Below are 12,430 nucleotides of genomic sequence, written 5' to 3'. Positions count from 1 at the left end.
GAATATTAGAGGCTAAAATAATACATTTCTATAAGCAGTCTTCTGGCAGTGAATAACAAAGTAAAGGAATTGAGTGTGACATCATTATTATAATAATCATAATAATCTCTAGGTTTCCCCAAATAAACCTTGCATGATTTGGTTGAAAGAGGAAAAGGGGAAACTCAAGTGAATGCTCCTCCGCTACTGAACAATTCAGAGATGAAAATGTCTGAAACATCACAGAAGGAAATACTACTACAATAGTTGGATCTCAAGAGGCTCTCACTGCAGTGAAAACAAGACTAAGGATAAGCTGACTTTGTGAACCACAAATGTCTTAAAATGAAAACTAAATTTGCAAATGAACATGCCATTTAATTTAGTGGCCTTAATGAACCTTGTGCATGATCAAGAACAGAAGAATCTGCTCATAATTAAACCAGTGTGGTGTAACAGTGACTGTTCAGAGAGCCTAGTCACACACCCCTCCACTCCAGACACACTCTATGGCACGTATTAGGATGAATGATGTATACGCTGGGTCCCCAAAGGGGTGAGAGAAGAATCCAGTTTTAATGAAGTTAATATCTAATTTAAAGCCTTTTCTTGCTTATGGCTTTGAAAGCTGTTCCGTCTGAGTGGTAGGCTGTTTCCCCGTGCGGTTGTTTTCATTTTATTTGAAGTTGCTATAATCTTTGTGTGCATTCCTCTGAGTCTACCTTTCCTGAAAGATGTCAAATCTCTTCCACAGAACTTACTTTCTTGAGAAGCCTATGACAAGGAGTCAAGAATCCAAAGCAGAGAGGCTAAAGTTTTCTTTTTCTTTTTCCTCCTTTCCTTCGGTAAGATTAAAGTTAACTGAAGCTGAAAAGAGCCTGGATGCCCTTTGTGTCCCAAGCAGATGATGACCGAGGCAGGGAGCGTCAGAATTTTCATAGATGAAAACAAAAAAAAACAAAAAAAACGTCACTCCAGGTTCAGATAAAAGTGTGCTTGGATTCCTCCCAGATCAAAGAAACATGAAGTTCCTCTTCACTGACATAACTTCTATGAATACTAGCTACACAGAGAACATTAATGTCAGGCCCCATTCTGTCTAACAACTACTGTCAATCCTGAGGGGTGGTTAAGATACTACTGGGTAATTTTAAGGATAATACTGGTGGCCATTGTCATTTTTCATGACATTACCTTTGGAGAATTCCAGATGTTTTTTTCTTAAAGCAGTCATTTGCATAATGTTCCTTTTCTCAAGGACACCAAGCCGCTCTATGATTGAGGTGGATGACCCAACAGTTACAAGGTCAAGCATTCAAATAACTTCTCAGACCGGTATGCTTTTCTGTTTCACTTATGTTGAACAGAACACATGCCAGAAGAGTTTAAGCCTCATAAGTCAGTGATAAAATACAATGAATTCAACGTTCAACAGTTATGAGTAATTTACCTGACAGATGTTTCTAACTTTCTGTTTCATCAACAGTTTGAATAAGAAAACAAAACAGTCTCTCATCCATTGTCAGACTACCTCCTTTCCAATACATGTTCTATCTTCAAAATATGCTCTCCTCAAATGAATTACTGTGATGTTCAACAGCTAACCCAAGAATAATACAGACTCTGCTCCCATTCAACAAGCCAATCCGTCATTATGTGAGAGAAAATTACATCTCAAGTAAAAGTGTACTCAGTCAGTGCACAATCATGTTTGGTGTTAACCTTTTCTTCACCCTCAACTCAGGTGACACATAACCAACATTTACCACTGTCCCTGTAAAACTGGAGCCAATATCCATGCTACTGCAACAACATGAACATGGCACCTGGGGGACTGTCCATCCTGGGTAGAAACAGAACGAGAGGAAGGGGGTGGGGTGGAGAGGTTCCCAAACCCCCCCCGCCCCACACACACACACACACACACACACACACCATCACCCCTCCCTGATGAGCCCATTAGGTAGCTGAGGCCCACCACTCAGGGGCCCATTTAGTTGATTGACCTGAGTGAGAATACGGACATTTTCTTTCCTGTCCATCAATAATGGCCCAATCAGCCCCCTGAGGCTGGCCGGTCTCCACACAGTCACTTCACTCTGAGTCTACCCGGCTGCAGGAATACCAATGCCAGGCTGGGTTCTCAACACTGACATTAACACGGATTGCATTGTGCCTTTGTACATGGTGCAAATAATCAATTGGTTATGTATTGTCATAAAAAGGTTAGGATTTCTATTTTGGATATTGTGGTCTCCTCCCTGATCAAAGTATCATTTGAGCGGAACATCACTGTGCTCAATGGTTGTCTGCTAACACATTATGTACGTCATAACAAGACCTATGACAGAGAGCGTGTTTGGGACATCACTCACAATACAGTGGTTCCTAGCTGGTCATCGTTGTCAATCGTCACAATGAGGTGTATGCTTTTCATAAGGGCCTCATATCACCTTCAGTATGGTAGCGGGGCGGCAGGTAGCCTAGAGGTTAGAGAGGCCGGCCAGCAATCGGAAGGTTGCTGGTTTGATCCCCACTCCAGGAGGGAGCCGGATGTGAGCTGGTAACTGGAAGGTTACTGGCATCATATCTAAGGTGCCTACCACTGCCGTTAATGCACTTAACCCCCGTATGGCTGACCCTGTCCCCAGAGCTCTGTGTGCACGTGTGTTGTCCCTGAGGGGGGGGACGTATCACATTCCTACAATTCTTCTAGCAAGAAACTAAGGTCACATGTGAGGTTGCCACAATGAATAGCAATACAACTGTCCTTGAACTGTCTATTTCTTAACTTCACAATAACTAATGAGATAAATATACAGACATATGTCCTTAACCTAAATTGATTTGAGATGACAAATATCATGTGGAAAACATATGTTGTCACTATGGTTGGTCATGGACCATTTAAATTAAATTAATGTTTAATACAATGTACCATGCATCATGTATTTAATAAATCCATAACATATGGAATTTATTAGGCTGAGTTAGGTCATGTGATTAAAATGCTTGTGTGCAGTAAATACAAACCAAGTCCCTGCGTCTCTCACATTCATTTCTATGCTACAGAACACTGCTCATTAAAAACAAACATGAATTAAACATAACTTCTCAATTACTTTCCACCTACAGGTGGGAGGCCCGTTCAGTCTACTTCTCTCTGCATAAACACACCCACAAGCACATCGACACACCAGAACCAAACCATGCCACTAGCACACCTGTCTCATAGTAGTTGTATCTCCCTCACGATAACAGCCTGGCAACATCTTGCAACAACAGACAGTTGCCACGGTCACGTATAGCTCAAGGCAAAACCAACTGGTTTCTCTAAATGTTTTTCTCATTACAAAACGAGTTGCCATAATGAATGTGGCTGGCACCCTACCCCCTGCCATGCAAGCGTCTGATCTACTGCATGCACAGCTTAAGGGCAAATCACAGAGTTTCTAAAAAGAACCAATAGAGAGTGGAATAAGTAACAAAGATGGAGGAGGAATGAGGGAGGGAGAGAGAGATAGAGAAAGAGAGAGAGAGAGAGAGAGAGAGAGAGAGAGAGAGAGAGAGAGAGAGGCATCCATGGTGGGTTTGTGTGACTATTCTGGAGTGGTCCTGTACCTTGCAGAGGAAACTGATGTTGAAGCCAAAGGTCTGGGCGTTCCTGGACCCAGCGTTCATGTAGTTGCCCATCAGCAGCACCATCTCCAGCAGCTTGCTGAAGCCATCACTCTTCTTCACTTCCTCACAGGCGAACGTTACGTTCATGATGTCCGGCCGGATGTTGTTCACCTGCTCCTCGAAAGTCAGCTTGAAGAGGATGCCATTGAGACGTGAGCGCAGCAGCTTCACTGAGCTCATCTGGGGACAAAACACACCAGGATCACATTGGGGTCATGCACAGCTTCATTTTGTGGAGTGTCTTAAGTGTACCGTTTAATATTCTAGTCTTTTCTGTTCTGTTCTATCTCCAGTTGCTGGCTCACAAATTGTGGTCATATTCACCACATTACAGAATGTATTGCATTCAAAAGATATGTCACTACATGAACAATGACATGCACCATATCTGATAACACAATCATGTGGCAAGGACCGGCAAACAATATCTAGCCAAAACAAGAACATACACTTTCCTTCCATCTCCCAGCTGCACCTTTCATTTGAAAAGAGAAATCATGGCCGATGAAACAGATTTCCCTGTAAATAATATAGCCCGAATCAATACTTCTTATTCCATGCCCGTAGGGCGTGAAGAGTGCAACAGCATTACCATTGGAGGAAAAAAAGAAAAAGAGAGGTGAAAAGAGGGAAATACAACAAGTTGAGTTGCAGCGGTGAGATATGTGCTGGAGCGGCAACCTCAGACACATTCTACAGATTGCCGCATAATCCGACTGCTCGGAGGCAGCCTCCAGACCCAACCATGATGTTTTATTACAGCTCAAATTTATTCATGTTCATGAGCAAGTTGTCTGTCAAACCCAAAGTCATTGTGCCCCCATTCCTCTCCCCTCCCCCACCCTCCCTTGATTTGATTTCTCTGTATATAATAAGAGGAAATCACAATAAAAGAGGGCAAGTTGGTGACAGCTCGAGCGGGAGGAAGCTGAAAGTGACTTATTTCCCCCAGGAGCGGTGTGTCATGGTGTTGATGAGGTACCTCACCACCGGTGAGGCGGTGTATTACCATGGCTCTACTGTGATCACACGGGGGAACTGTCACACCTTGCTACATTACGTCCTCAAAAAGACACATGTAGTGAAACACCGACCTCTTCCCAGAATGGGATGGATTTTGAAACGGAGGAGTGTGAATTGAGTTGCAGGTCTGCCGCCTTCTAAGTTTGATAGCCTAAATGAGCGTTGTGTTGTGGAAAATACTGTGATAATGAGCAATGGGAAAATCACTGTGTTGTAAACATGTCATTGTAAGACAAAAAAAATAAAAAAATAAAAAAATAAAGTGAAGGTTCTTTATAGACTTACTTCAACATGACTTTGTAGTAAGTGTGATATACATCACTGTAGGCTCAAATATAACCATAACATCGACTTCAGCAAGAGCTTGAGGCAACAGTACTGAATCTTATATAGTGGCAGGGAGTGTATTATAGCATTGAGCTATTCTGATTCAACTGTGAGGTGTGCACCTCCTCTATTATAGGCTGCTCCATAGCCTGAGTCTATTATTCAATCATGGAACAATATTGTCTGTCAGTCACTACCAGGCTACATGATTTGACTTGTCATAAAAAATGCCCTTTATATTCCTGGCTTTTTTAATTATACATTATTGCACCTCTTTATATATTGAATAGGCCCGATTCTGAGGAGGGCCTGAAGGCTTTCTCTGTTCCTCCAAATTTCTTTCTCAATGCTTCTATTCATAATTTCCTGATCCTCTCCCTACCACAGCCTCTGCAGAAAAGCCCTGATGAAGAGCAGGACGTGTACTGAACTAGTGTGCAGAGAAGGGGGAGGGTGAGGGGGGAGTCAAAAGACATGTACTGAACTAGTGTGCAGAGAAAGGGGAGGGTGGGGGGGAGTCAAAAGACATGTACTGAACTAGTGTGCAGAGAAAGGGGAGGGTGGGGGGGAGTAAAAAGACATGTACTGAACTAGTGTGCAGAGAAGGGGGAGGGTGGGGGGGAGTCAAAAGGGAGAAAAGGAAAACAACATTGAATGAGAGGAGTGGGTAGTTGTATGGTGTGTGTTTGGTAGACTGGAATGGATGAGAGAGAGAGAGAGAGAGAGAGAGAGAGAGAGAGAGAGAGAGGACCGTGGTGGGTGGGGGCCCAAAGCAATACACACATGTATTTCACCCACATGTACACAGTATACACGTGTGTGTGTTGGACAGCCCACGCTCCCCGAGGGTCCTAGCGTACTGTACTCACCACGATGCCGAACTGCTCCGACTCACAGAGCTCCTCGTACTCGCTCTTCAGCTCAGCCAGCGTGCTCAGCTCCTTCTGCTCCGGAAGGTTCTTTATCAGGTTCTGCAAACACACACACAGACAGAGGCAGAGCTCCCGTCAGTACGGCGGCTGCCCCACGCCTGCCTCCTCAGGGACACGCAAATGCACCCAGGGGAAGGAGAGATGAGAGAGCACCTCACACAGCTCACATACAGGGGAGGACTCCAAACAGCACACACCAAGATATATTGTACAGACAAACATCTTATAGAGTCTAACACTTCAGCTGACATTCCTGCCTGTATGTCTATTTACAGTATATACTATACGTTCTAAGCCAATAGAGAGACACATAAATTATACTTTAATACACCTAACACCATTTTAAACACCTAACACCATTATTACAAGAGTTAACATCAACATAAGTCAAGCATGCTGGTTACGAGGTATCAGTGTATACATAGAGAAAACAGATTAGCTTCACCTTCGGGATCTGACAAGCTTCAGATAAACATTTAATATCAGCTCCTGTATATATTTCTTTGCATTAGTACGTCTCGGTGGGAATACGATTCATACAGAGCGAACATTCAGGTGGACAGGCAAGAAGATAAGTTGGAGAAAGGTCATGTAATAGCTGCTCTCTGCTGGATGTATTTACCTCAGCAGGAACAACTTAATTCTGAGCTCAGGCAAGCACAGTTCAAACATACCAAGAAGGAAGCCATTAAACTGGACGCCCATTGTGGCTTGGGAGTTTACCTCAGAGTTGACTTGAAATGTTGGCAATTTGCCATCCATAAAACAGATTACACTACCCGTTTTTTTTTTTTTTCATTTTGACTTTCAGCAAAGATTGTCAGACTTTGCAATTACCATAGAAGCCCGTAAAAGTGAGGAAGATGAGGAGAAGGGGGAAGGGGGTAGGGAGAAAAGCTTCATTTTCCTTAAATGCTAATTGTGCATGTAAAGGTCAGCTGAGTAAATGAAATGAAGCACAGCGACCTTTTTTTTTTTTTCATTCATTTTCTCCTCGGAGGAGGAAGAAGAGGAGGAGAGGTGCCCTTTCCCTGATCTTCTGGATGCTCCGTCCCTCATTAGCTCTTCTAATTTAGACAGCAGGAGCAGACTGGCACTGGGTCACATGGTCACGTGACCACACTGGGACACGGACAGAGACACAGACACTGGCCTGGGCTTGGGCTTGGGTCTGGCTGACCACACAGCCTTGGATCAGAACCGAGCAGCAATCACAGACTACACAGTCCAGAGTCTACTGCCTGCAAACAATGGCATCTCACCCCTTCCCCTGGGGATTCAACATCTCTATTGATGGCTATAGGATAGGATACAATAACTCCAGTGTGGGCTATGGAGGTTAGAAGAGGACTGTGTTCATTTACAATTGAAAGCTTTTCTAATTAAAGTCTACAATACCGGAAATGCCTTACTCACAAAGCCTTTACTCACTTACTCACAAAGCCTTCACTGATCATGGACAGGAGAACTTCAACGGACATAATACATGGGTCTATATGCATGCCTTTGACGTACTTGAGTGTGTACATACTGTAAGGTGCTTTGACAACAAGACTCCCAATGCTAGCAATGCAACTAGAAACATGTAAGAGTATAACCCACAAAATAGAACTTTAAAGGTCTGCACTAGTATACAAAAAAAAAAAAAAAGGTCTCGAAATTCAATATAAAAGATTATGGTAACAATTCTTTGTGGAGGACAAAATGAATTAGCCCAAATGGTTGCTACATTGTCTCCCACTGTAAATGAAATAACGGTTTGGAGAGCTTTGTGGGCATGGCAGTAGGAGGAGCCGCAGTCGAGCATCAAATATCCACCACGTTACGAGGGATTATGCCCCCCCCCCCCCCCCCCCCCCCGCCCCCTCGTCTTGGACTTTCAGGAACATTATTCTAGCAGTTGGGCTGAAGAACAAAGCTCTTCTCAATAATGTATCATTGATTCAGAATGAAACGCAGCAACACAGCAGTAAACCATTCAGCCCCAGCAATCATCATTGCTAATGCTCCGGGAATCCGATTATTGGGGCTTCTTTTCCTCTGCTGCCGCTTGCTGAGAAGAGACAAGCAATTAAGGGTTTGTTGTGGCCTTCGTCTGCGTGCACTTTTTAACAGCGTTTTTTAACAACTCCACTGTGGAGTGGAGGCAGATATCAGACTTGAAGCAGGGGTTGAGGTAGAAAGTTGAGATGGAATTCTCCTTGTGATTGTTATTTCATGTGTCTGTCATCTAGTTAATTATCAGAAGCCCCATAGAGCGTAATTGACACAAAAGCAGCGCGGTATGTGTGGCGTAGTGGGAGCCCGGGCAGATGAGGCTGGGCCAGACTCTTCACTGCAGGCCTCCAGACACACTCAGGAGTCTGGATGAGATTATGAGAGAGCTGCTACAATCACCACACATTTATTTAGGCTTCCGGATGGAGTGAAAGGCTATGCATATCACCACTGACGTAAACACAGACAGAAGTCATGTCTGGGGACTTGTTTTCCATAACTATGAAACCATATATACAAGAAAGGCAGCTACTTCTATCTTTGTCAAGAAGTTGACTGATATGTTTGAGTCTGAGACATGGAACTATATGACAGGGTAGTGGAGAGAGCAAGAGCAATAAGATCCATGTTACGGTTAGAGACACATTTGCAGAGGATGACAGTATTTGTAGGGCTTTTACTTCCACACTTTGATCTCTGTGGCTGTCAGGCTGTTTCGGTTTAATCTATTCCACTTCTCACAGGCAATGACGACCCATGCCAAGTTAATGTAGTTAAATGGGGGGCATTAGGAGTACACTCAAAACAGTTCCTTTGATCTGATTTTGAAAACAGCAAGTAACACTCTGCAGCATCCGGCATACATGGACTTACTGACAGACACAATATACAAAACAAATACAAGAATATATTTAATCACAACAAATTGTCTCAATACAATACACAACACGATTTGGCAAGTATTGTTGATATATATCCGATACCTTATGATAGACTGACAGAGAGAAACTATGTCCCTGTCAATCATCTATCAAGTGGTCAATGATAATATAGAGCTGAACACTGACATACAATACAGTACAACATGTCAATAAGAGCGACTGGTGTCGGGTGAACACAACGGTGTGCTAGTGAATGTGAACCAACAAGCACTCTTTTCCCCTCCCTCTGCTGCGGAAATCTACTTTTCCTGTGGCTGACTTCTCAGATTCTCTTTTCAGCAGGGCATATTCCCAACAGGGAAGTCAGGGAGATCAACACATCTCAAATTATAGTCAAAGGGACAGCGCAATCAATAAAAATGTTCTCCAAGCAATAAACTCTTTATTAAACTCAAAGAATTCAAACAGCAGGAGAAATCAGGGGGACTCTCACCAGATGTATACAGGAGGCTATAACTCTCTGTTCTCTTTTCTACCAGCCCCATGGGGGGGCCAACCCACGGAAAAAAATGAGGAATTTTCTTTCCATTCAAGGTAGTGAGTGGCCATGTCTGTTTTTAGATGTGTTTGACAGATCCGATTTTCTCTTTTTAATTGATTTCTCCTCAATTTTGGGAGGCGTCAGAGCATGCGGTTCTCTCCCTGTGTTCTGTGATGAAGTGAAACGTTGGCCTGTCGTCATCCCGCAGTGACACCTCAGCAGGCTTTCTGCCGAGCTCACGGTGAACGGCTGAAAGGCCTCTGTTTGAGTCGATACCAAAGAACATTCAAACAAGAACCCTTCTGAAGAGGTCTCAATCTGCTTCTTCAACTGAATTCGTGGCAGTTCCATCAAAAAATCTTTTTTCAACTTTGTCTTATTTCTCTTGAAAACGAATAGTGAAACACTGAATACTTTTTTTTCTTATTTCCTTTTCCCTTATTTGCTTTTTTTTTGGGCGGGGGGTGATGGTTTGGCACTAGGCAAGTAACACATGGCATACAAATTCCCTGACAAAGATGATGTGTGCAAAAACAACCTAACATTGTCTACACATTATGCAAATTAGTGATATGGGTCAAAACAAGACTACCGAATCATGTGTAGTCTTTCCAAAGGCAACCTGAATTAAAACTACCATTTTGTTTTCTTATGGTTCTTTGTTTTAAAACCTGTAGAGCATAGATGTAACACGTTTATTGCAAATGTCACTCAACAGATGTTTTTTCATGTCAAATCCTCATGAATAATCTTCATGACAGCATCTATGGAAATACTCCTTAGAGGGGAATTAACTGAGTGTACAAACATGTCATCATGTCATAGCATCTGTCTTTCCAGACTAAATGATACCACACATCAATTATCAATGTATATGTTTGCCTGCAACACTTCACACTTAATTTCCTAATCAATGCTCACAGCAAGAAGAAACAGGCAGTTGAAAAAGTACAGTCCTGAGATTTCAAATTTAATTTGAAACTTCCAAAGGTTTTCAAGTCGTTTTCAAAATGATTTATAATGGCCTTTGTCCAAAAAAAAAAGGAAAAAAAGAAAGCAAAGAAGTTAATATCACCTCAGAATGCATTCTAAGGGCTTATAGTTATTTTGATTTACTGGGGTGCACTGTAGCTACTGAGGTTGACAACTATGTCGCTTGAACTGTTTACATCAGACTAATCTAGACTAGAGCACTCCAGCATAATCCTAACAGGATCTCCAGTCAAACTAAACCAACACCTCACAATCTGACACAGGATACATCGCTATAGCTACGGTACCACAACAGACTGACAGGCGACAAATCAAGGGTGACAGATTTCCAAAATCGCATTAAACTAAATGAGAAATGAAAAAAATAAAATAAAGGATTAGTTTTGGGGCGGTAGGGGATGGAACTGGCGAAGCTGACAGACCTGGCGTGACATTAAATTTGTCTTTCAAAAGAAATTGGGAAAAAATGGGAGTGTGCACACCTGAACAGTTACATTTGCCATGGAATGTGTGAAGAGGGATTATGGGAAGTTAACAAGAAAAGTGGAGGGCTCTCATAGACATAAGTGTGTGCTACTACTTTACTGTTACTGTCAATGTGTGTGTGTGTGTGTGTGTGTGTGTGTGTGTGTGTGTGTGTGTGTGTTTGTGTGTGTCTCTGTGCTACAGTACCATATGTGTGTGTGTGTGTGTGATTCTGGCCACTTGGCATGAAACAGCCTCTCCCCCTGACTCAGCTGTGAGGCCTTGAGTCATGCCTGTGGATCTGGCTCCCACTGAACAGCCAAGGGGAAGAGGAGTTGGTCATTATAAAGGTGACCGACAGACAGCCCTTTAATAAACGATGTCTGATGAAGGCCTGCACAGTCTGTCACCCCGAAATGACACCATAGGGTGAGACCTTTACATGAAGTACGTGTACCTTACAGTCAGTGACATCTCAAGTAGTGACTAGTCTCTTAAAATGGAATTGAGGTGAAATACTGGACATGTCTAACCTGTCTCTCCTGCCTACAATAAAACAATGCCATACTTTCATTTCATATAACTATCACTTAATCACGTCAGGCCAAATGAAGAGAGATACAGTAGCAAACATAACTGGAATATAGACGGATAGCTATGATCTGCCAAATGAATGAATTTCTCTCAGTGAACTCGCATTCAGTCCACCAAATCCAAATGTAGCATTTGAGAGACATTATGCACTGTGTGTTTGTGTGTGCGTGCGTGCGTGCGTGCGTGCATCCTGTTCCTGAGCAGTGTTCAGTCCTTGAAACAAAGTACAGGGCCTGGCCCCTGGTCACAGATCACCAGTGCGGTGATGATCAGTGAAAAGTACATGTAGTACCTTGGGTCCTGGCCATCATTTCTGGAGCTCATGGAGTGTTGAGGCAGCCCAGTCCCAGATCCCTAGCCCTATCTTGGCTTTGTTTATTCCATACAGCACCCGGTTTTTTTGTATTTTTTATTGTATTTTTTCACCCTTGATCCGCATAATGTATTTCATTGTTGAATTAGCATGTGATGCAGAAGGGGGTCGGTGTGCCGTGCGAAAAATAAAGCATCAATTAAACTCAAGGGGGGGGCCAGCTTCTCCTGCTTAAGCGGTAATCCAGTAGGCCTGATGCACAGCCATACTTATCGTCCTGTCCCACATGTGCACTTTCCACCATGCAAATGACGCTCCACAATGTGCCGGGCCGCTCCAGTCACCTGGTGTTAGTGGTCTGGAACAAAGGCTGGCACTGGAACAGCTACACAAGGCCCTGCAGCCAACAGGCCAGCCAGGTAATGAGGGGCCCATGAATATGGATGAGCCATGGCGATCTAGGTGATTGACAAACAAGATAAACAATAATAACAAGCAAGGGTGAAGACAAAAGCCCCTACGGGGTGGCAGCCAATCGCGTGGCTCGGCTGCAAAGGCTGTTGCCGTGGAGAAGACCAGGGTAACGTGGCAATGAGCTGACAGGGAGGGTGTGCGGTGTAAAACAACATGGTGGAGGTTGACTGCAGCAACATGAAGGACACGGCACTGTTTAAGGAAGACAGGAACCATCCATTGTGTCCTA

At 43.4% G+C, this 12,430-nt stretch overlaps 1 protein-coding gene across 1 annotated transcript in view; it reads right to left on the bottom strand.

Moving 5' to 3' along the window:
• The window catches only part of diaph2 (diaphanous-related formin 2), a gene marked incomplete at both ends in the record, with an annotated part of 183,542 nt that overhangs the window by 43,291 nt on the left and 127,821 nt on the right, over window positions 1-12,430 (bottom strand). Inside the window, 2 exons of the mRNA XM_083686892.1 lie at window positions 3,601-3,840; window positions 5,880-5,981. Of these exons, the coding sequence (XP_083543018.1) occupies window positions 3,601-3,840; window positions 5,880-5,981 (342 nt within the window). The remainder of the gene's footprint in view (window positions 1-3,600; window positions 3,841-5,879; window positions 5,982-12,430) is intronic.

Source organism: Argentina silus, assembly GCF_951799395.1.
Source record: "Argentina silus genome assembly, chromosome: 15".
Taxonomy (NCBI): Eukaryota; Metazoa; Chordata; class Actinopteri; order Argentiniformes; family Argentinidae; genus Argentina; species Argentina silus.
The sequence above is the reverse complement of the archived record's forward strand: the minus strand, read 5'-3'. Positions and strand labels throughout refer to the sequence as shown.